Genomic DNA, 24,479 nt, shown 5'->3' with positions numbered 1-24,479 from the left:
AAAGTGGCTGTAGCGCTCGGCGACAGCCAGAGGAGTACGTGTGGAAAACAAACTAGAAAACAACAGTGCAGAGGGAAAAAGAGAGAGGGAGAGAGAGATAGTCAGAGACAGAAAATAACAACAAAAGTTAAAAGCAAAACAGTGAAGAATGTGGGTCTTGATGATGGGAATTGGCATTAGATTCTCCCTTGGTGTGTCATTGTTTTTTTAATTTGGTTGAAACTCCCCTGAGTGGAGCTGTGGCTCTTCCAGGGATTCAGCTGAGGCCGCGTTCTCGTTGCAGAGCAGCGACAGCGGCGCTTCTCTTCCGCTCCTCAGAGGCCTCGCTCAGATCAGGTCAAGCTTCCTCTGCGTCTCACAATCCCGTCCTTCAACGCAAAGCAACTGTGCACGAATGTTAATAACATTCTTGATTCCATCTCACATGGTTCACTTCACGGTGGTGCAATTAATTCCCAGTAGGAATGGAAACCAGTGCCTGCGACTGAGATAAGCCTTTTCTTTTCTTGCGGAATTCATAAATCCAAGATGTGTGATGGCTTCTAATGCTGACAGGAAAAGGGACAAGTCAATTTAGATTCTTGCTTCGCTCGTCTTTCACGCGCCAGGATTTTATTTCCACAGACCTTTTGCCTACGAGCAAACAAATGGCACATGGCGAACAATGTGTGAAGATGCATTTTCAATTGATCACCCGGCAGAACACACACAGACACGGGCCACCGCCACCTTTACAACATGGCTAAATGAACAGTGTAAATGGGGCACAGCACAAAGGCCAGGGCTGTGCCAAACCCTATGGGGGGAACTGCCATCTCTGCAGTCCTGCAGTTTGTGCACTGATCCTTCAGTCAGCATCCACATCTGCAGTTCAAAACCACGCACTGGCTTGAAACTGCTACAAAGCTCACTGTTCATTGTCTGTCTGAGACTTTGTTTTGACCACGGTGTGTGTGTGTGTGTGTGTGTGTGTGTGTGTGTGTGTGTGTGTGTGTGTGTGTGTGTGTGTGTGTGTGTGTGTGCGTGCGTCTGTGTGTCTAGTCCAAGTTTGTTTGAAACTAGCATTCTAAAAACAACTCTCGCACAAGCTACTGTGTGTGTGTATGTGGGTGTGTGTGTGGCTTCTACAAACAAGTGGACAAGCAGCATGTGTTGCTGGGACACAGGTCATGTCAGCCTGTTAGTGAATGTTTTTTTTTTTTTTTATTTGTCTCCCTTGGTAAAACTATGTCTGAGCACTGATAGGCTTCAGTACAGAAAGGAGACATGGCACTGACACACAAACACACACATACAGCCATCGCACATGAATTTCTGAATTTGTGCCATTGTCTAACTCATGTCTATACACTTGCTTTACGTACAGATGTAAACATGCAAACACACACACACAACCCTATTTGGACAGCGTAAACAAAGCACCAACCCCCTGCCTAACCTTAACCCAACCACAATTCCAATCCTTGTCCTAAACTTAACCAGTTCTTCATAACATGAGGTTCTGCCTCATTAAGACCAGGTTTTGGTCTCTGTGAGGACTACTGGCAACGCCAGTGTTTATGCCAGAAAAGGTCCCTAAAGAGGTCACAAAATACAAGTCCTGCTACACACACGCTGCTCAGAGATGATGTGGCTGAGGTTTACAGAACTTATAGCAGCATATGATTTGGCTTCCAGTGCCCTCTAGTGGTTACATGTATGAGTCAAATGAACTCTGATGTCTGCTTTAAGTGGGCAACTGTGAAGACTTAAACTGAGCGCAAGTGAAATATAGCGATTTGATTATTCAGACAGATGTACTTTATCTATTTAGAACTACTGAAATGTGTTTTTAATTTCAGCATTTTTGCCTGATAAACAGTGATATATAATATCAATACTAATCACTACTAATTACAGATAGTAATAAATGTAGTAAACAATTAATTTAATTAATGAAACAATCTTACATTTTCTAAGTGCAGGTGCAATAAAATTGCAGATACTACTATGTCTATTTAAATTGTCGTACATATTAAATTAAAACTCTGAGAGAATGTTTTCATATGCAAACATGCCAGATATTGACTTTGAATAATGAAAATGAAAGAGCCGATATTTCAAAGGAACAATGTTCTTTTAGAAAACACTGACTTCAAATTACATTAACGCCTTATCTGTGGAGTCCCATCAAATTGCTCTATAATTAGATCAATCTGACTCATTTACATAAATACACAGCCTCTCTCTTACATTCAGCTCCCCACAGTTCTGCTGCTGCAGGACTATAAGTCTGAGTTATTGCAACATCTCTATATCATTCCTTTGTGCTTAACTTAAGAGCGTCTAATGGAAATCATGAAAACATGTTTGTTTGCGGCTGACAAAAATATCGGAATCAAATGAAAGTGATTCATTAACCCTCATAGATAATTTGTATAGGGCAATATGAAAATAATAAACTAAATGTTAAAGAAAATCATATTTTTCGATGAGTTCTTATGGGAAAGCGATCCAATTATTTTATTATTTAGCTAATATGGAATGGATGAAAAACAAGTAAACAACAACAAAAACTGAGCCCCTTTCTGTTTCAGTAAATTCAAGAAACAAATATGACTTGTCCCAACATCACACTCATTTTTCTGCTCCATGTTTTAACTTAAAAGTTAAATCATTATTACTTTCTGTTCAATATTTTAACATCCAAATTGACGGAAATACTTGATAAAATCTCACACATTAGTTCAGAAGTGCAAACCAGAACATTGTGACAGATTCAGCCAAAACAGATTTAAAAAAAAAAATAACATATGGGACCTTTGTGCTCCTGCATCCCCTCCTATGTGAGGGCATTAATGCAGCGTTAATTTACCATAATAAGCAGAAGGCTTTTGTAAATCATTTGCATTTATAGGTTTTTGCACATGCACGACAGAGCCAGTAGATGAGGGATTTGAGAGGCACCTCAAAGCTGTGATCCTGAGTGTCTCTGCCCAGTGATGTTACCTGCTGGGACAGCAGCACTGCTCCTCTAAATAAATTGCAAGTGGCCTTGGGCAATAAGAGGAACCCTCCTTTGATCTGCCTGACTGCCAACCAGGAAAATGTGCAGGCAGTCAATCAAGCTCTTAAGGCCTCGCAACAATGGAGCCGACCCCGGTTTATTATTTATTTTTTAAATTGATGTATTTCATTATCACAAGGTGTCTACTTGGTGGTGGGGGGGGGGGGGGGGGGGTGTGTGAGCGAGGACAGGGGGGGGGGGAGCGACACGATCAATAATTGATATGCGGTGTGAAAAAGCTGATTTGGTGCCTCTCCTCTGGTGCACTTGTCACCGGCTGTTGTCAGAACACATTTGCTTTGATGACAAATTTGAAGAAGTGAACAACAGCATCACATCTGATTACAAATTTAGCGCACGGTGAAAGGCAGGGGCCCCTTCTCACTGAGGCTCTGTTTGTTCAGTGTTGCTCAGGAGGAATGACTAGCAGGCGCCGAGGTGAGCCGCAAGTCTTGTAAGCACAGAGATGAGAGGGGGGTTGAACTTTTTTTGTCATGTGTCAGTAAACAGCGTGACTTGTTTGAAAGGCACCTGGATTACAGGGTGAAAAGTTGCTCTTTAAACCTTTAAAGCTTTGGGGCATGGGAGACACGCCACGTCAAAACAGTGTGCGGAGATGGGGAGTGAGAGCAACTAAAAGCCATCACTCCCACAAGTCTGTCTGTTGAGAGACAGAGACAAGAGAGGAGGTGTCCTGCTTTTCACTGGGTTTGGGTCATGCTTGTGTGGTGGAGCATCTTGATTTAGCCAAACAAAGGATGACGCTGAAATGATTCAGGTTTCACGGAAGACGGCTGGTTGTTGATGTGAAGAGAATCTCTCATAAACAGAACATTTTTGGCTTCTCCAAAACAGCATCTGATCAAAAATAGTGATCCAAGAATGATATGCCTGATAAGAAAATGGATGCATTTGGATGAAACAAAAGAAATGATGCTCTCTGTTGTGTGTTATTCATGTGGCGCACGGGGGAGCTATTAAAAATACAAGAAACATTATCAAGGTGCCATGAACTAGAAATAAAAACATGACTTTTCCTTACATCACACTCATTATCCGCCATGTGTTTATCATGAGTCACAGTTAAAACATTAAACGTCATGGAACAAACATTTTCCTCTATCGGGATACTGCAAGCTGTGAAACGTCAACTTTCTGTCCAAGATTTAATTTACTGACAATTTGTGATATTCTGAAGAATGAAGAGCATTTTTTTTTTCAATGTTCCAGCTCATAAACATTGGTTATAACACAGGAATGAAGTTGGATGTACAGACATAAAGTGTGAGTAAGAGTTTGTGCCAAACACATCACCTGCAGGTCATTGCAATTTGTGTCTTTATGGCGTTTGCATTGCTAAGTGTAGTTGCTAATTAACCTAAATGTTTTTAATTACATGTACAGAGCGGAGATATACACTGTAAACTTTATGACTAAATCCAGATGAGTAGCAGTTCAACACAGAATGTCAGTGAAGAGAAAAACAAACTCAACATAATTGACAGCTGCATCTATTTGCTCGGTTGCTCCTCCTGCTTCTCCGCTCTGTTCTTCCAACACCATTTCCTCTTTTAATTATCCCTCAGCAAAAAGATGGAGCACATCAGAAGCATCGTGGTAAATCCTGGCCCTGGCACAGACTCATAGTGGCGCCTGCGTCTGGCAATCCCGATAGAGCCTTTGCGCTGGCAGCGACAAGAGAGGGACGACGCCTGGAGATTTCCTGACAGAAAGAATGGCGAGGATGATCTCTCAGCAAAAGAGAGGTCCTCATTTTACTGTCGTTATAGGAGGCTTTTTTTTTTTTGGCGAGCACTTTTTCCGATCATTCCACATTTTCGGGACAAGATTAGCAAGTCCTCAGGAGCAAAACTCGCGTAAACCCCTTGTTTACACCTCAGTACTATAGTGTTTTTGTTTTTGACTGTTCAGTAACAAAGCACGTTGGACTCTCTGCGAGCACAGCTGCTCTGCTATCTCGTCTGACAACATTTTGGGCTGAGACACATTGTGTATTGCAGGGTCAGAGAGACCAGGGTTTGGATTGAGGGGGGGGAAGTGATTTGTTTTGATTTGAAAGAAGTCTCCTCTGGCCTGAAATGTGTTTTACTGAATGAATTGCAAATGCACACTCTAATGAGGTATCAGCTACAGATTTTTTTTTTTTTCCTTTTGGAACCCTGTTATGGAGGGAAAAGGTTGCAAGTTAAGTATTGGCATTGCTACCATTCAAAGTTTCTCCTATCTCAGTGGGGAGCACATCAATCACCGCGCTCCCCAACTGTCACTGGTTCTGCAGGCTAATCGTGTCGTCATCTCCCACATGACTGCCGTGATTGCACAATAAGGAGCCTCGGACACAATGGAGATGTGAATCTACTCCCCCCGCTCTGTTCCCCTTCTCCTTTCCTTTTCTTCCATCATTCCGAGATGAAGAGTGGAATGCTCCACAGCGGGTAGCTTTCTTCTCCTCCGGGGGGAACTGAAAAAGCAGGCAAGGGCCTCTGTGATGTTGCTTTCCCTTCAGGGTGGGGAGGAGATGTCTTGTAGCAGAGCTAAAGACGATCATTTGAGATCCTGCGAAACAAGGTTCCCCTCTAGAAGCTACATACACATGGAGAGAGCCAAGGTCCTGACTAATGAGTCAGGGTTAGCTGATGTTCCTCAGTGATGAAAACGAGAACAATGGCAATGACGACTGTGCCAGTCAAATATTTCTGCCTTGGCTTAGAGTCGGTGTTACACCTCAGTTACATGCTTCTCTCAATATAGAGGTCAGATGTCAGACTGAGCAGCAGCCACAGAAACGGGTAGATTCCCAATCAAAGACACACAGCAGAGTGAATGTTCCTCTATCACACATAGTTTGAACAAGTGCAGCACAGTCAGACACGGCTTTCCTGTCACTGCTCTGCCGTCTTGTTGCATCAACACTGAAAGAAGTATTTTACATTTAAAACTGTAGATACATTCGTCAAATGAGTTCACACAGCGCTGATTAAGTCAGCGCCGCATAACTTTCTCCGTGTTTCTCAGTGTGACAGTGTTTACATCTCCTGTTGCCTAGCGACATTCCCCACGCTGCACACAGGAAGTGATTTCAACAGCAAACATTGCGCTGGTAAAGCAAAACAAGTGGAAGTGAACTCTACTGCTCTAATAAACCTGGTTCTTCAGTGGTGAAGCATGAATGCTTTTTGTCCCCACCTTCACTCGTGCTGCTGCTGTATACACACTCACACTCCCTAAAACAGGTCTAATAGAAGATGAAGAACACAACTTCGAAAGACCGATCTCCAAAGAGAAGCACAATAATGACATCAATGACAGCAAAGATCACCATAATTTAGGATAATTATCCTTAAGGCAAAATCATTACTCTGAATGGGCGTATGGGGAATATCTAAACATTTAGCTTCTTATATTTTCTTATAAAACCTTTCCTACCGGGCGTAACAATTTGCTCCAGAAACTCGCAAAAACAAAACATCCCATCTGATAATCTTCCGCAATTATGCTGCACAGTGTGATGAAAGAATATCAACGATCTACTTATGTCACAGAAAAGGAGTGCAGCTTCAAACATGAAACCTATTGAAGCCGATGAGAGTTTCAAGCCGATGAATGATCAAAGGAGCAAAAGCTTATCAACACGGTTCCTTAACACTGAAACAGTGTCATATGGCTCTGTACTTACAACTGCAGAACTGTGTTGTTGTTTTTTTTTCTTTTTGGCCAGCAATAGAATGGCTATTGTGCTTTCTAGAAACATTTGCCTTTTCACACAGTTGAAGCTGCAAAACACACAAAACCAGAGTGAGGGCATGAGCTCTTTATCCCAAATGAAAGGCTGAAAGGTGACCTTTCTGGCATCAGCTGGGCTTTGGGAACACAATGCGTGGCGGCAACTCATTCTGGCCTTTTCCCCTTCAGCTCTGGGCTATATGCTCACAAGCCAAAGACTTAAGTCCAAACATCTATCATTTTATACAAAGACTAAAGCACACACATGCCCCAAACGCCTTCTTTTATATCGCAAACACACACACACACACACACACACAACGCATGCAGTTCCGTCTGTACATCTGCAAACAAACCGGTCCCGTCTGGCATCACAGTACAACTGCAGGCTATGGAAGCTAAAAGAGACAGCAGATCATTGTATATTACATCAACACAAACGCTTGACTCAGTCCACAGTATCAGGCCCAACTTTCCTTTAACATAAATTGAACAGCAATTGCATTGTGACCTGTCCCACACAGGAATAGGCCCAGGCCAAACTCACTGTATCACTGAGACTGAACCAATCTGTGATCTATATGAAAATCATGACACAGCTATGTGCTGGAGTGTCACCCAAAATGGCTGTACACTTTAAAATCTTTGTTATAGGGGGGCGCCACACACACCCTAAAGAGCCTTTGTGTGATGTTTCAAAAGGCTGCATCACAAAGTGTGTGGCGTGAAAAGGGTCACGCAAATCACAGAATGGGACTTGTGTAGTGTTCATTTTTGTGGACGGGGAGGGGGGGTCTCAATTCTATAGGTAAACTCTAGCAGACAAGAGGTTCGTGTCTGAAAAAGGTAAAGCGTAGTGGTTCATGACGCGTCAGAGGCCTCAGGAGACTATAAAAGCACCGGTAAATTTGTGTAGGGCTACGGTGCGCAAACATCCACAGCCCTGCAACCATGGGAAAGGTATGAGCTCACGTAGAATGAATACAGCAGCAGCTCTGTCGAAGAGCAGATGGAGGGAAACGGCGCGATGTGGGGATATGTATGGAGTATTGTAACAAGGAGGAAAGAGGGAGGAGATTTTGCAAAAATATTCAAATTGAAATGTTCACCCTGTATTTGCCTTTTGTAGACATGTCTCTGAAGGGACAAAATATACACAAGCAGGTGTTGCTTTTACAAAGCGGTGAAAATTATGACCTGCTCGCAGTAGTTCTGCACTGAACTGGGAAAAACTGTTGAAAAACAGCTGAATCTTATATAGCTGGTCTATTTGAATCACAGTGTCCTGTTTTATCATTGAATGCTGCAAATGATGACTATTTATGAATATTATGACATCTGGTGCTCAATTAAATGGCATCCACATATGACAGGGTCATTGTATTTGTACGACAGCAGTGTTTTTAGGTTGGACACACAAAGTCTGTTGCTGTTTAAATACATTTTCTCGATTTTCACCAATCACTGTTAATAAAACTGGAGAGACTTACAGGGACCGAGTATAACTGAGGCTGTTATAGGGAGAGCAGTGTCCCCTACAGTCCGTTCCTGTGTACTGCAATCAGTCAATCTGTCAACATTCTTTTCCTATTCAAGATCATCTTCTACGAAGGCCACAACTTCCAGGGCCGCCACTGGGAGTGCAGCAGCGACTGCATGGACACCTTCAGGCACTTCAACTGCTGCAACTCCATCCGTGTCACCGGGGGTCACTGGGTGACCTATGAGAAGCCTCACTACATGGGTTACCAGTACGTCCTTGGCCCTGGCGACTACTCTGACTACCACAGCTGGATGGGCTACAACAACTGCATCCGCTCCTGCCAGATGTTCTCACCTGTAAGTCAGTCACACAGACAGACAGACAGACAGACAGAAGGGCCTGGAAGGCCTCTACCCCCCACACACACACACCAACACATCTCACCTTGCACATCAAATGCCAATTTAAAAATGGATGTCAGTCACAGGTCGTTTGATGTCAATTACAGGGACTCAGCCGGGTCATAGCATGAAAGTGTAGGCCCACAAGGAGACCAAGTCAGCCTTTAAAAAGAATATGACACGCCCCCCCATAAGACCTAGTGCCTTCATCCTAATTCTGTTAGTCACACTGAGTGTTTCTGGCAGTTTAGGAGGGGGTTAATCCAATTCTGTCATGCTCATTCTCATCTGTTGTTACTCAGAGACCAAGTAGACAAGCGCTCCGTTGCATCCGAAAGTTGAAAGATCAGCCGAGGACAGGAAGTTATGAGGGAGCACGACGACCAAAGAAGCATAATAACCACGCTCTGATTTCTTTCACATCCAGTACAGAGGATCCTACAGGATGAGGCTCTACAACAGGCCTGGAATGATGGGACACTCAATGGAGTTCATGGACGACTGCCCCAACCTGTATGAGCGATTCAACTACCGTGACATTTACTCCTGCAACATTATGGAGGGTTTCTGGATCTTCTACGAGCATCCCAACTACAGAGGACGCCAGTATTTCCTGCGCCCAGGAGAGTACAGGTCCTGCGGTGAATGGGGCTGTCACAACCCCATGATGGGCTCATTCAGGAGGATGAGGTCTGTCATGTAAATTCTGTCCATGCACAACTCATTTGAACATTAAAGATGTAGTTTTCAAACAATAATGACCTTTGTGACCTTATTTAAAAAAAAAAGAAAAAAAAAAAAGATGCAATATAAACCTGAATTTCAAGCACAACACAAACTTCAACCTATAAAATCCCACTGCTGCTGCTCAATAAATCATCACTTAAACAACTTTTTGACACCGTGTCTAGCCTCACTTTGCAAGTTTTCCTTTTTTTGGAGGTTTCATGGAAATAAAGGCAGATGTTGCAACTCCTTTTGTAGCCCCGAACAGAAAGTGCAGTTGTACAGTATTTTTGGCAGACGGACTAACAGAGCTTTGACAAAGACAAAGTGGCTGCTGTGCATCACCAGTCCTATAGTGCTCTGCAGCCCATACAGAGAACTGTGCTGACACAGGACAAACCTTTGTTTCGTGTTTACAAAAGCCTGATCCGTGTGCGGGGTCTATAAAGAGGTCTGGAACAGTCCGGCATTTGGTCTGGTCTGAACTTAAACACAGTTACAATGGGCAAGGTAAGTGTGCAATTTAATATATCACATATATATAATGTATAGTAACAGATACTCAAGCAGTTGTTGTATATTAATCAGTTCTGAATGGAATAATACTGCAAAGAGAACCAAATATGTACAAGACAGGGCTTGTTAACCATAGTTTCAGGACACATTTACATGAGGATGTAATAAAATGTGAGAAATTGCAAAGAAATGTGGGAGGAAAACTGAAAAAGATAGTAAAATGCAATATAATCTTGAGCTTGGAATTGATTTTAAAAGATCCTGTTCGCTACTTTAATCATGTTATATCAGCAGCTGATACACACACATTTCTTTTTTATACAAGTCACAACACACAACACATTTATATAACAGTTTACTACTTGCAACCTGCAAATGAATATTTAAGTGTTGTTGTTCATCATATCTGATTATCATTATTAGATTATAATTTTTTTTTATTTCATGTTTTGTAAGATTATGTATTTTTAGATACATAGAACAGTGAAAGTACAGATTATAGATGTAAAAATAAGTCAGGCAGTTAAAGACAATGTCCTCTATGTAAAGCAGAACAGGCCCTGTTGTGAGGTGCACTGAGGTGTGTTATGTTATGTTTCTTATAGCTCAGTGTTAATAATGTTTAATTGTCTGTCATGAGCAGATTATCTTCTACGAAGACAGGAACTTCCAGGGTCGTCACTACGAGTGCAGTAATGACTGCTCTGAGATGCAATCCTACTTCACCCGCTGCAACTCGATAAGAGTGGAGAGCGGTTGCTGGGTGGCCTATGAGAAGCCCAGCTACGGAGGCTACCAGTACATGCTGCACAAGGGCGAGTACGCTGACTACCAGCGCTGGGCAGGCTTCAACGACTGCATCCGCTCCTGCCGTATGGTGCCAGCTGTGAGTTTTGGTGCCAATACCTGTATTTTTTGGTTTCACCTGTTACTGTCGTAAAAATATTAAGTACAAAGAATAGAATCGGTCACTGGATCAGGGGAAGTTTGTCATGTTATTGTTATGTTATATGTTATGTTATCACAGTTGTTTTGTGTGTCTGATACTGATATCACAACCCTGAAACCATACCAACATCAATCCCATACAGTCTCTTTAGGTGTTACCACTTTCTATTCATGTCCCTGGTCACATGACAATGATGGCAGACGTAGCTCCTTACTTTATAATACAGATACTGAGTCTCATATCTCTAGTAATACATTACACTACTCACATAGAGTTAGGGATAATCGACAAGAATGTCCCTATGAAAAATTCATGCTACAGTGATATTCTACCATGTAAGCAGAAGGATGCAATGGTCATTTCTTTATAACAAAGAAGTGCTAACAACAGTGGTGGCATTCCACAACAAAAAATCTCAATGTCTCAATAAAGGTTAACTTAAAGGTTAAAGGTTAACTTAAAGGTGCATTATGTAATAAATCTAAAGCAACTGGCCATAAAATCCTCCTAATATGTCACAGAGACTCAGGAATAATTTTCATAAAACAAACTGAACTCACCAACAACAACAGTACAGCCAAAATATTTGCATTAAAATAGAATATTTTGCAGACTGCAAATCATGTTTATCTTTTGAAATCATGTGGTGCCAATCATTGCAGTCAGTAGAGTCTCAGCTGCTCTCCGAGCAACCACGGGTTGCCAGTTACGTCAGAAAACGAAACCTAAAAGACCTCGGTATTTTGAATTTGAATGTCGTAACTGTTTTTGGCCACATTCTTACATATGGCACCTTTAAGTTCACCTGTAAAGGTTATAGTGCATTTTAGGTGCATTCGGAAATTGAATTCAAAGGGCAAACATCCCTAACTTTTTGAGAGTAGTGTATACTCAAACAAATATGAATCCTCAGTATCATTGTATTCTCTCATCATTTCTTCCCCAGTACAATGGCAAATACAGGATGAAGATCTTTGAGCGATCTGACTTTGGGGGTCAGAACATGGAGCTGATGGACGACTGCCCAGATCTGCATGAGCGCTTCCACACCCGCGACATCTCCTCCGCCAACGTCATGGAGGGCTACTGGATGCTGCACGAACACCCTAACTACAGGGGGCGCCAGTACTACTTGCGTCCCGGAGAGTACAGGAGGCACATCGAGTGGGGAAGCACCAGCCCGACCTTTGGCTCTCTGAGACGTGTCACTGAGCTCAACTGATTCCCAGTTATTTTCTATACCAACAACTGTTGAGCTCTTCACCCTCTTGTCCCCACAACGCTGACAGTGTTTCAGTCTGGTCATAACATCATGTGTCCAAACTTGAAATATTAACGTTGGGGGATTTTTTTTTTTTTTTTAGAGCGTCTGATGTTGGGTTTCAATTTTGTCGGGTCACTCAGTTCTCCTGCAGTGCTCAGAGTGAATAGTGATGTTTTTTTTGTTCCTTGCTTTGGTCGTCCTGTAGCAAAATGGTTTGCCCCACAGGTCCCCAACCTCCTGTCCTGCTGGAATGACAATAAATGAAAACTTGATGAAAGTCAACTAAAGCGAGCCTTTGTTAATTTTCAACTGACTACTCCAGCTGTCACTATCAAAAGATCAGGGGGATAGGGCTTGTCATGAATCTGAGGGAGGATTTTCTTTTTTAACATGCTGATTTAACTTCAGCTTCATCAGGCCACAGAGTGAGATGCAGATGTAATCACTGAGGTCCCGGTAAGACAAGTTTTCGCAGTTTTTGACACGGTATTGTTATTCCGCACACACAAAGAAGAAAACATAAAGGAAACTGAAGATTTTTTTTCTTTGAAGTTCAATATTAAAGAACAAAAAAAAGGGGGGTATATCTGAAGACGGGCATGTAGGAGTCTTTATGAGATCACATGGTACACAGTAAGTGCTTTGGGTCCGTGAAAGATGCCCATATTAGATCCACATCACAAGGCCAGTGCCAACTCAAAGAGTCGGAGTCAAAGTGGCCTGGTATTAGCCCCGAGCATCAAGCTCTCTCAGAACAAAAAGCAAAACCCTGTCCACATCCCTGCTCATGCATTTTTCATCAGCCCAAGATACTCAATCCTCTCAGAAATAAATATCAATTATTGAAATTGTTAATTAGAAACTGCATAATTGGTGAAGATACACATGAATAAATCACTTTGACTATTAATTATTGATTTTAAAAAAACTGGAGCCCAATGGGGAGTGTATTTGAGAATCTCTTAAGATCAAGTGCAACAAGAAATATCAGTTTTGCCCTTGAGTAATGTCCAATTAAAGGATTGTCAGCTTTGCTGTACAAGTCCAGTGATGTGCACTCATCATCCCTCACATATCCTTTTGGACGACGATACCCAGCAGCTACCACAACATCAACTGGTGGGAACATGGGGATGTGATCAGCTGGAGCCTGGGGGCACAGCCACATAAAAGACGTGAGGAAGTTTACAGGCCTCGGTCGTAACTGGAAGTTAATGTGAGGGCATGAGGAGGCAGTGGCTTCAAATACTGCACTAATTAAAGGATGTAAGCACTTTAGACTTTTATACAACTTTAATTTTTATGCAAAGTGCATTGATCGAAAACAGAGAAGCAACTTAAAATATAAAATATACTCTCTACGTTTCATTTTGAATCAATCTGTTGATATTTAGTCTTTATTTGATTAGTTGTTTGGTCATTAAAATGTCAGACAATTTTATTCTATTTCCCAAAATATTAAAATGAATACTACATCTAATGTCTTCTTTGTCCACAAATCGACAGAGACAGAATCAAATATTCATCGATTAATTCAATAACTGTTGCAGTCCAAATTGACATGATGGGTTATAAACCTTAGTAAGTTATTGTTTTACTCCTGTGTAAAGGACCAACCATATAAAATGATTGATCCTTCAATTCAACTGAGAATGTGCATGTACTGATGTCGTGAGTTTAGTTTATTCCTAAGATATGATTATATAAATGCAAAATCAGCACTTCATTTCAAGTAAAGTGTCATATAAAATATAATGTAAGTATAAGAAGTGTTTGTGTAAGTAATTCATGCAATGGAAGCTTTCCCTTGTTATTATTATTATTATATAATATTGTTAAGAGTAATGCAATAATGTTCATCCTAAAAAATAACTTTTAGGCTTTCAAGAACGTAAAGCACGGCTCTGTAATGTGCATCAAAGACACACTACTCATTGTCCCCTGTTCCTTCTCTACCTCAAGTCATTTAGAAGTTTTTTTGTTCAGTCACTTCACACATGAAAAGGACAAAATAGTGAGATCCGAGTTTTGTCTCCCTCTTCATCGCTGAACCCTTTGGACTTGGTGATGGGAGGCTGATTGAAGGGTAAAGTACTGCGTTTTGGAGAATGAATTCTTTAGATGAGAGAGAGAAAAGAAAGAAACTGAGAAACCCAGAACGTAAGCCTGTGATTCCATTATTAGTCTCAGTTCTCCTTCTCCCCCGTTTCATTTCTGATGGCTGGATAATTAAACCTCTATAGTATTGTCTTCCATCTTCCTTGCCCCAATTCCAGCATTGTGAATTCCCCTATGGGCAACTTTAAAAAGGCCCTTTTTAGACATCTGTTTTTTCAGATCAGTATGACTTTTTTCCCCATTAATTTGTGTTCTTTGTGAAAGTAGAAAGACTATTGCCAGGACAGGGATGAACAAAAACCCTCAACATTTCAACTGCAAGAATCAAAGAAAGTGAGAAAAATATCCAAATATTCCTTTTCAACATTTTTTGTTTTAATTCTTCAACACTGCTATTAAACAAGCCAAAGCACTCCTTAAGTGTGCATTGCAAGACATCAGATAGGAGCTCAGAGGCTGGAATTGTTGCAGAGCTTCATTTAAAAGCAGCTGCGTTCTTCCCTCCAGCTTGAAAGAGGCAGCTTGTCAATTACTGTTCCTGCTCTGAAAGAGGCTTTAGGCGCCACAAGGTACAAACAGGAAAACAGCAGATCACGGAGAAAGCAGAACTTGTATCAGCGATCAGATAAATAAAAACTGTAAATAACATTAATGTATTCATGTTCAGGTGCGCATGTTGTAACCTGGTGAATTATTCTGTATCATATATGATATCATTAATTTGAATCCTCCTTGTCATTACAGGAAACATAAAGATGATAAACACCAGTTTACTGTCAAATGCCGCCTCGCAGTCGTATAACAGCAGCACCGCAGCCAATTAAAGTGCCTGTGTATTAAGTTATACACCGAAAATTAGAGCAAGAAAATAAAAATGCTGAAATGTATTAACCTTCTGGGCAATGAGCCAATTATAATGAAAATATAATATGTACAATCATAACATGATCATTTTTTTAAATATGAATTAAGATGTAAATAAGCTGGATAAATAAAGTTATAATTTAGTTATTGCTGACCCATGACCACAGATTAAAAGGTGTGGGTAGTTTTACGCTGTAAAACTGGCTAAAAGTACACGCTGTGCATTGTATTACTGATGGCTGACAACAGCCTCATGAACATTTAATGAATGAAATAAGGGTTTGTGTTGCTCTATAGCACAGCCTGGTAAGGCAGGAATGTTGCCGTTGCCAGATCAGAGTCTGTGTTAAAGGCCTTGTCAGTTGCATATTGCTGTTGGTGATGCCAGTCTGCCATTTTACAATCAGACAGCGGGGCAGCTTTATGCTGTCTTTGTTACATGTAAACAACAAAGCAGCTTGTTAAGTGGTCTTCTTGATAGCAGTGTAATCTGATTCCTTTTAAGAATCAAATGTCTCATTGAGAATGATATCCTGAGATTGCATTACTATAAGAAAATGTATCAGGAAAAACTTTTATAAGAAACCTTATGTGTATATTTTGTCTCAAAGGTCCAGTGTGTAAGAAATAGTGACATCTGAGACTGCAGATTGTAACAAATGGAGGACTCTTTTGCTCACTCCTCCCTGACCAAAGCACATCAGAGAACTACAATGATCTCCGTGTACCATTAACGATGTACGATTCTGCCTCTGTTTATCGCAAAGAGATTATACACATTCAAACATACTTATGGGTAGTATATTCAATTTCAATGCCAATAAATGTTGCTAAATATTACACACTGAACCTTTAAAGAAAGAAATATTGCTAAACTCTTTTGGGTCACAGTTTTTAAAATGAATATCACAAGCTGTGATAAGGGTGGGTTCTCTAACTCTAAAGTGTGATAAATTGAGGTAGAATTTAGAATAAAAAAAAGTTCATACATTGTCAGAGAACCAATTTCAACATCCAGGTTGTGCTTTTTGATTGTCTCGCTGCATTATGTGTGCTGCAGAGTTTTAAACATTGACATCATGATCTGTTGCTGATAATGTTTGGGGAGCTGCTGGTAGCTAATGCCAGTACAGCATTGTGTATCGTCTCAGGTCTAGTTACTGTCTCTTTGTCCGGCTAAAGACTCCCCAACAGGCAGGTTTTCATGGAGGTACTTCATGGTGCCGTGCTCAGAGAAGTCAGCTGTCGTGTGTCCATCACCTCTCAGGACCCACTTGGTGGTGAGCAGCCCCTCCAGGCCCACAGGGCCTCGGGCGTGGATACGTGCAGTGCTAATCCCAACCTCTGCTCCTGGAGGCAAACCCAGAGAAAAGCCATCAACAAATGATCACACACTGGAGGAAAAAAGGTATGTCATTGTCTTGACAGGAGGGATTACAGATCAACATGGGTAATGAAATGTGACAAAGAATGAGGTAACACAACACTGAGGATATGGCGATAAGGCCAAAAACATACCAAGTCCAAAGCGGTAGCCATCAGCAAAACGTGAGCTAGCGTTCCAGAAAACACAGGCGCTGTCCAGCTGCTGCAAGAACTGCTCCGCTGTGTCCTCTGGAAAAAACAACAACTGTTTACAAACTGCCTCTAAACTAAAATTTTCCAACTCTCAATGTGTCATTGAGACCAAGATGATAGGTGGCAAGACAAAAGAGTGGAAAAGAAAAATCATATCATCAATGATCCTTATATCAAATTAACCAAATGTGGATGATAATTCTTACACAAATGTTGTGTGTTGTAAGTTAATTTGTTTTTAATTTAATGTATTTAAATTATTTTGATTAAAATCCATCTATATCTACAAAATGTTTACCGTCAATCATTATCAATATACAGTACATGTACCTATTTTAATGCCTGTAACCCATTTATCTATGTATTAATGTATCTCTCTGTCATGTGGTAAACTCGCAGTGACACATTCACAAGTTCATTTTTTTTATATCTGTTACCTTCAGTCGTCACTAGATGGCAGCAATAGACACTAAATTGCCAGTGACAACATTGTTTATTCAAAGTGTTTTATGTCATCAATGATTCTGTGAATATTGCCAGAAGTTAGAGGTTTAAGTGTATTAGATTTAAGAATGAGAACACTTTGGACTACGTACCATTTTCTGTGATGATTACGTCTGTGTGGGAGCTGCCATATTTGTGGATGTGGTCCACTGCGTCGTGCATGCTGTCCACCACCTCAATGCAGCACTCCAGATCACCGTACTCAGTCCGCAAGGAGTTGGCCTCTAATGGGCTGAATGTCAGGTAGGAAGAAAATCTAGGGCCTGCATGAATCTTCACCTGGTGACATCAGGAGATAAAAAGACAAAACATTGTCATTGAAAAATGCTTTATCTTAAAGTAACACAAATATATTGTGTACCATATTATTATTTCTTGCAAAAAAAGTATATTCTAATCCAATTTATTGTTGAGTTATTTTCCAATTGGATATGCTTGTGGTGTTTTACCCGTTCATTTCGCAGCATATCAATGATCTGGTCAAAAAATGGCGTCCTTAGAATGTCTCTGTGAATCAGCAGAGTTTCCATGGCGTTACATGCAGCCGGGTAGTCGCACTTTGAGTCTCTGACTGTAATAAGAAAATATCCATCAGCTGAACTGAGCTGAACATGCTGGTTGAAAGATAACGTGGTAAAACTGGCCTGTCAGTGCTACAATCAAAATTCATTCATAGATTTGCAGTAGCTGACCGATCTTGATCACTTTATCAACACTGGCGTCTGCGTCGACGTAGACGTGACAGATTCCCTCGCTGTGACCCAGCACTGGGATGCCCTTGGCTGCTCGCTGTATGTCCTTCACAAGTTGGGATGAACCTCGAGGGATAATCAAGTCGATCATCTTGTCCAGTCGACATAAATCCTCCACGTCTTCACGAGTGCTCACCTACAAACAAAAACAGCAGGTAGATGTATCTGTTTTAGGAAGTCAGGCTAATTTCCTACATAATTTGACTGATAAAGGCATATACGCACAGTATGTAAAAACATAGAATTTCCTATCCTACCAGCTTTTTATGACTCTACATGTTCCTCAGTACAGCAGTGTTTTGTTTTTTTGTGTCTGTGGTGACACAGAAACATAACACCTACACTACTAAAGCAAGACGGATGCAAAGTTTAGTTTAAGGAAGAATTTTGTGAGGTAGAGCGATACCAAAAGAGTTGTCCTTTCAGAAAGCTATATAGGCTCACCTGAGGTGTGGGCTGTTAGGTAACATCAATAATGACAGAAATTACACACAGGACACTTACATCCTAAAAAGTATAGCTTTATCAAAACTCCATCTTAGGGGAAGATATTTTCATTGAGACGGGAAAAATGTATTTGTCACTCAAGAAAATATAAGACAACTGAATACTTTATTTGATTTGAAGTTAATTTTGAATTGCAGCCTATTGCTTTGACATAATCTTGACTGCACTCTCGCATTTTAATATGGAAACCATTATTTATAAAAGAGAGAAGAAAACCCTGTTTTAAAATGGAATATGAATGCATGAATAATCATCCTGTCCTTTGAGTTTCTCTATCTAAATTATCAAATGTACACTTTTATAAATATAGTGGAGGCCAGTTTACCAGTTGCACAGCCTCTCTGACACCGTGTATGGAAAGAGCTTCCTGGGTGAGCTGGTGGAGGACACGGTTTGTGTTTGCAGCCTCTTTGCCTCCCTTCAGAAGGAGGGCATTACCGCTGGCTATGGCCAGTGCTGAAACCTGGATGAAGACACAAGGACTGCGGTTATGACAGCAGTTGTTTCAAACAGCTCTGAATAAACTTGGCAGCTCTGCCTGGATACCTGTGGCAGGCAGTCGGGTCTGGCCTCAAAGATGACCAGAAGAACCCCGATGGGCACAGTGATCTGCTCCAGCTCCAGGGTGTGAGCCACTCTGGTCCTGCGCAACACACGCCCCACGCTGTCCTGCGCCGCCACGGCTATCTGACGCAGACCTATGGCTAAGCTGTTGAGTTTGACCGGTGACAGACTCAGACGGGTCAGCATTGCTGGTGGCAAATGGCCTGTAGTGGGAGTCAAAAGCAAGATGTTGCTTTCAGGCGATACAGGGCTAAAGTCTCCATTTAGCAACATGGAGAAGAAGTGACATATGGATTAAGTTGTCCCTTATGAATTTTTATGAAAAAGTATTTGGTGGTAGACTTATGTTTACTTTTATGAACAGATTCATTTCTGACAGTGAACACTTGGACCTAATGGTCACTTCCTGGAAAAAACAGTGCTGAAAACGTTCCCTGAATGTCTTTAAACACACACACTGAGTGGACGTGTGCTCTGTTACCAGCATTAACAGCCAGGTCCATGTCCTTCTTGTTGGCAGCCAGAATTGCCTCCTTCCTTTCAGTCAGAAGCTCTGCTAGATGACAGATGATCTCACTCCTCTGTGAACAGCCAATAAAATACAGACAGGGTGAGCAGACGAAAAAGGGTCCGTGTTTCATCTCAATCAGATTATGGTAGACTTAGTTGATTATGAGCATTTATATAATTTATTAAAAGCTACTGTATTTAAACATAATGTCATGAATAAAGTGAAATTATTTTAAATAATGTGTCACCTGGTCTGGGTGAAGAGATGCCAGGGTTCTTCCAGAGCTGCGAGCCACTTCTGTCTGCTGCTCCACAGTTGGACCTGGTGAAGAGTCACAGAGAGACTTGAGTCAGCAGCTTTGGTGGACGTATGCAATAAAATGAGTTACAGTTAAGTAAAATGAGAAAACTCACCAGCAGGTTTGATCTCAGAGAAGAAGGTTCCCACCTTTTTACCTTCCACAATGTCAGTAATGACATGACCTGTTACTTTGGGATGGGTTCCATTTGCTATGACCACTGAGGTGCCACCTTGCAGTGCCCACAGTGCGGCCTTGACCTGCAGACACACAAAACAAGTTAGATTTTGTATGATCTCTTTAAAACCTCGAGTCACAGTCGAACAACATTTATTTGTCTTCTAAAACCACTGCATAAACACTAGATGGTAAAGCAGGAAAACAGTGATTATTCTCATGTCTATCAGAAATCAAAGTTTTACACAACATAAAATAAACCTTTTTAAAAATAATTTAATCCTGAAAAGGACTACAAACTTAAAATGTGTATGTCACAATCAACTTGTTTCATGACCAAGAAAGCTGGTTGTGTTTATTTTTTTTTTCTTTTTGTGTCAATGTTGTCTTGTGGTTTCCTGTTTTATTTTTGAAATTTCACTCTCCTCTCGTTGCAGGTAACTTGCCCCTTGTGTTTTTCCCACCAGTCTGATTTTCTTCCCCGCTCTGATTGTTTACACCTGTTCCCCATTACTGCGTGTATATGGTCTGTGTCTCCCTTTGACTGTTGCCAGCTCCTCTTGTGAACCAGCGCAGCCCTGTGCCATTGTCTTGTCAAGATACTGTTGTTTTCTACTTTGTCAGGTTTTTGCTAATAGTTATTCCCGCTTATGAATGTTTTTTTTGTTGTACTTGCAAAATAAAAGATTTTTTATTTTTTACTTCGTCTCCCGAGTCTGCGATTGGGTCCAAGTCCTTGTTCTGTTGTAACTTGTTCATGTAGTGTCACAAGTGTAGCTCAGATTTGCTCCTGACATTTTGACCTTGTGACAGTTTGTTGATTTAAAAAAAATCATGCTATAATTGAGCACCCCACAGAGTTTGAGTGAAGTATTGTTTTTGGTGGCGCTGTGTCTGTCCGTCTGTCTGTCTGTTCTATGACCAACAGAGGGCGCCAGAGGCTTGTTGTGTGAATGGGGTGAAGTCTGCAGTCTCTGATTGCCTTGTTTGTCTGGTTTTCATGATGCATCTCTTCTTCTTGCTACGTCACATTACCTATGCAATGTATGTACTTTTTAATTTGTTTTTACACACAATTGGTAAATAAAAGGGTTAAAAAATTATCTCCTCAAAACAAAATTTAAATAAAAAAAATCCATAGTACAAAAGCATATAGTGTCTACCTTAGATAATACTTTGGATTGATTTGGATTACAGGGTATGAACACACCTTGGCCTCCATGCCTCCAATCCCAACTCTGGACTTTGTGCCATAAGTGATTGACTGTTGGTCTCCAGGGTAAAAGATGTCAATGAGCTTGGCGTCATCTGTTCCAGGGGGGCTGTCGTACAGTCCTAAGAAATCATCAACTCTTATGTAAGAAGAGTATGTGGAACGTGTCCTCCTGACTCATACACGGTCATCATTCTCGCTGTGTTTATACCTCACATTTACAGTCAGTCAACTTGAATTGATGCTGAATGGATCCACAGCCACGACACACGCACACCATCACCTTGTGTCAACCCCATCAGCATCAATTTCAAACATCACGGCAGAAGGTCTGTGTTTGTCTCCACATACGAATCAGTTGACCCTCACATGGGTGTGTTTTTCACCCGGACAGATGGTGTTCTTACCTAACAGCTGACACAGAGCGTCGTGGTGGTTACAGGCATACCTTCAACGTCAGACAGCGCGATGAGCAGGTCAGCCTTCATCTCTACAGCTAGCCTCGCCGCCAGACTGTCATTGTCCTTGATGCTGATCACCTATAAAACCAGAAAATTGTGTAAAATATATATATATATATATTTATATAAAATATATATGTGTATATATATATTAGCTACTTATGATAAGTAAACACTGGCAGAAAGTCAGTCATTTGATAAATAACTAATTTAATCCTTTTCTAAAGTATGTGTACCCCAACCTGTATGTGGTGTTAAAACTGCAACATTTCGACTGCAGGACCCTCAAGAAGGTCCTTGTATTTTTTTTCTGCTGTACATGATTAAGTAATTCCTAAGACAAAATAAAAACTGTGTTCAAAATAATGTTATGTACATAAGCAGGCCCAAATCTATTTGTTGATATGACCAATAGGCACTATATTGTAGGCGAGCAATGGTTCTATATAAATTCATGAAGCAGTTAAAAGGTGTAAATAAAGTGTGAAAAAAGATGTGTAAGTCATATCTGCAGGAGAAGAGGAAAAGGAGACGTCTACCAGAAGTTAGTCCAAGTCCCTTCTGACAGAACCTCCCGACCAGTGACTGCATGCATTGCCTTCCATCCCCTCCCTGCATACACATGCCTTAATGCTCGAGGGTGGAGCGGATGAGGCGAGGCAGGGTGGCAGATGTCTGTCATACTGTGTGCGGCTAATACTATCGATAACGAGTAGTTATCGATAGTATTTTCAGTTCTCTTGCTGCCACCTCTACTATCACCACAGGCAGCGTCACACCCATGCTGTCTGTACCCACATTTACCCCCTGCAGGTCGCTGTTGGGCTCCGGCGGTGGCACAACAGCGTCATTGGTGTTAATGATGGGAACGATGTTCATGCGCAGCAGCTCCTGCAGTGTGCTGTTCAGGTTCTGCCTCTTCTGGTCATCGTGGAAATCCAGATTTGTCACCAGGACCTGAAGACATAGGAGGGAGGGCAGAGCAAATTAATGTCCCTGAGTAATTCACAAACATGCCTATTGGCACTTCAAAGTGATTATTAAGATGTAGGAAGTACCTGTGCAGTACAAGTGCTGTATTGGGTAAACATGGCCTCATAAAGGGCCATCAGGCCACTCTGACCAGCTGCCGCACAGGCCCGCGCCTCCAGTACAGGCAGAGACTGTAACACAAATACAGTAAAGCTCACATTTGTATATTGGTGAGTGAGATCACCACTGAAACCACAGAGCAGCAGCAGTTTCTTCTTTACGTGACTTGTTATTGCACAATATTCCACTTTTTTTTCTTACCATGTCTTTGAGCTGATTGTGTCCTGAGTGCAGCGCCTGGCGCACACTCTGTGACAGGAGGATCTCATGTCTTAATCTTTGCTTTCCGAAGGCCACTGCTCCACTGGTGACAATCATCATCTCCCTGCCCTGATTCTGTAGCATAGCTACCTGAACACGAAATCAATTAGACATGAATTATGAATGGGAAACCTAAAACACTTTGTATTTATCTATCTATAAATGCAAGGAACTTCTGTTGTTTAATCACAAAATTGTCCAATAAGTTGCTTGACAGTCTGCGCTGGTCATGTGTTCCTCACCTGCTCCACAATGGAAGCCAGCCTCCCAAGAGCCAGCCCACATTCATCGCCACGTGTGACCACGGCGCTGCCGAGCTTGACTACTATCCTCTTAGCATGACGCAGTTCTCCACGGTGAGCAAAGGAGCTGCAGTTGACCCGGCCATGTGGAGCTATGTAGAGGGATGAGATGATGACTGAGATTTCACCTGAGCTGTCATCTAATGAAATTGCAAAAAAAATGCAAACCGTGCCAAACTGAACCGTTCCAATTGGTAGAAACATGGCTTTATATGTATGTTAATATCTATGAAGCCCAGGATTGGGGCAGTCATTCTCAGAAAAAAACACTACTTAATTAGGATTAACTAAACAATGATGACAGACAGAATCTTTATCTGTTTCAAAAGTTTCCTTTTAAGAAAATAGCAAAACACTACACAACTCTACAAACAGGTTTTTTTGTTTCATTCACTGTGTAACTGATGCAAACAGTGAAACCCTTGCTCTTCTACGTCCATGTGTAACCTGGGATGCAGATAATGACAGCCTTCAAATTGCCACATCAGCGGGGAAAGCTGAAAGGCAGAAAAGCTGTGCTGACATGACGCATCTCTCTGGAGCAATGAGGCGCATGTTAGAGAAAGGAGGGATGAGAGGGAAAGAGAGAGGGGGGAGGGGGGAGCTGTGACGTCTTGTGCAGACCAGAGGGCAGAGCAGATCAGCAAGTCATAGAATCTGAAGGTTCTTCATCCCACCTGCCTGCAATATCGATGTAGTCAAAAAAAACGTAATAATCATTATATTAAATAAGTAAATTAGCATGTTTTCTTATTTGTTCCAAATGATTGGGGTCATTTCTGTTTCTTTCATAATTTCCTAAAACCTTGAGTCCAGCTGAACTCTTTAAATAGTTTTGTAACTCTGAGAAACAACCCAAACCCAAATGCATTATCAATTTACTGTAATGAAAAGAACCATATACTCATTTCGGAGATAAAACCAGCAAATGTTGAATTAAGGTTATTATTTTTTATGATTAAGCCTTTTGTGTCTGCATCTGTATCTGTTAATGTTTTTCATTCTCAATTTGTCTGTCACTTATTTTAATTAATGGATGATTATGACAAACAAACCCCTTCAGCTTTCAAGCAGCAGTGTTTAACTTTTCAATATAAACATGTAATTTACATTCAAACCACTGAGTTCACACAATGCTAATTAAGACT

General features: G+C 41.2%; 3 protein-coding genes across 3 annotated transcripts in view; 2 read left to right on the top strand and 1 right to left on the bottom strand.

The window, feature by feature from the left end:
- crygmxl2 (crystallin, gamma MX, like 2) overlaps positions 1-9,377 on the top strand; it is a gene marked incomplete at both ends in the record, with an annotated part of 40,560 nt that extends 31,183 nt beyond the window's left edge. The window contains 2 exons of the mRNA XM_083903534.1: positions 8,356-8,629; positions 9,102-9,377. Coding sequence (XP_083759660.1) covers positions 8,356-8,629; positions 9,102-9,377 — 550 coding nt within the window. The remainder of the gene's footprint in view (positions 1-8,355; positions 8,630-9,101) is intronic.
- Positions 9,378-9,621: 244 nt separating this feature from the next.
- On the top strand, positions 9,622-12,087 carry crygmx (crystallin, gamma MX; the record flags this gene model as incomplete). The annotated part of the gene is made up of 4 exons (XM_083903533.1): positions 9,622-9,671; positions 9,850-9,910; positions 10,560-10,802; positions 11,812-12,087. 4 exons carry the CDS (start codon positions 9,622-9,624, stop codon positions 12,085-12,087), a joined length of 630 nt encoding a protein of 209 aa, XP_083759659.1.
- Positions 12,088-16,264: 4,177 nt separating this feature from the next.
- aldh18a1 (aldehyde dehydrogenase 18 family, member A1) lies at positions 16,265-23,409 on the bottom strand (the record flags this gene model as incomplete). Its single annotated transcript, XM_083903331.1, has 16 exons — positions 23,272-23,409; positions 22,970-23,119; positions 22,735-22,839; positions 22,475-22,633; positions 21,664-21,754; positions 21,213-21,337; positions 19,941-20,085; positions 19,775-19,848; positions 19,498-19,597; positions 18,999-19,219; positions 18,778-18,915; positions 17,886-18,081; positions 17,643-17,764; positions 17,286-17,472; positions 16,630-16,725; positions 16,265-16,461 (listed from the first exon to the last, which is right to left on the bottom strand). The coding sequence occupies exons 2-16, from the start codon at positions 23,111-23,113 to the stop codon at positions 16,265-16,267; spliced, it is 2,100 nt and encodes a 699-aa protein (XP_083759457.1). The 5' UTR covers positions 23,114-23,119; positions 23,272-23,409.
- Between the last annotated feature and the right edge of the window lie 1,070 nt (positions 23,410-24,479).

The sequence above is a fragment of the Microchirus variegatus genome (assembly GCF_963457635.1).
Source record: "Microchirus variegatus genome assembly, chromosome: 17".
Lineage (NCBI taxonomy): Eukaryota > Metazoa > Chordata > Actinopteri > Pleuronectiformes > Soleidae > Microchirus > Microchirus variegatus.
The sequence above is the reverse complement of the archived record's forward strand: the minus strand, read 5'-3'. Positions and strand labels throughout refer to the sequence as shown.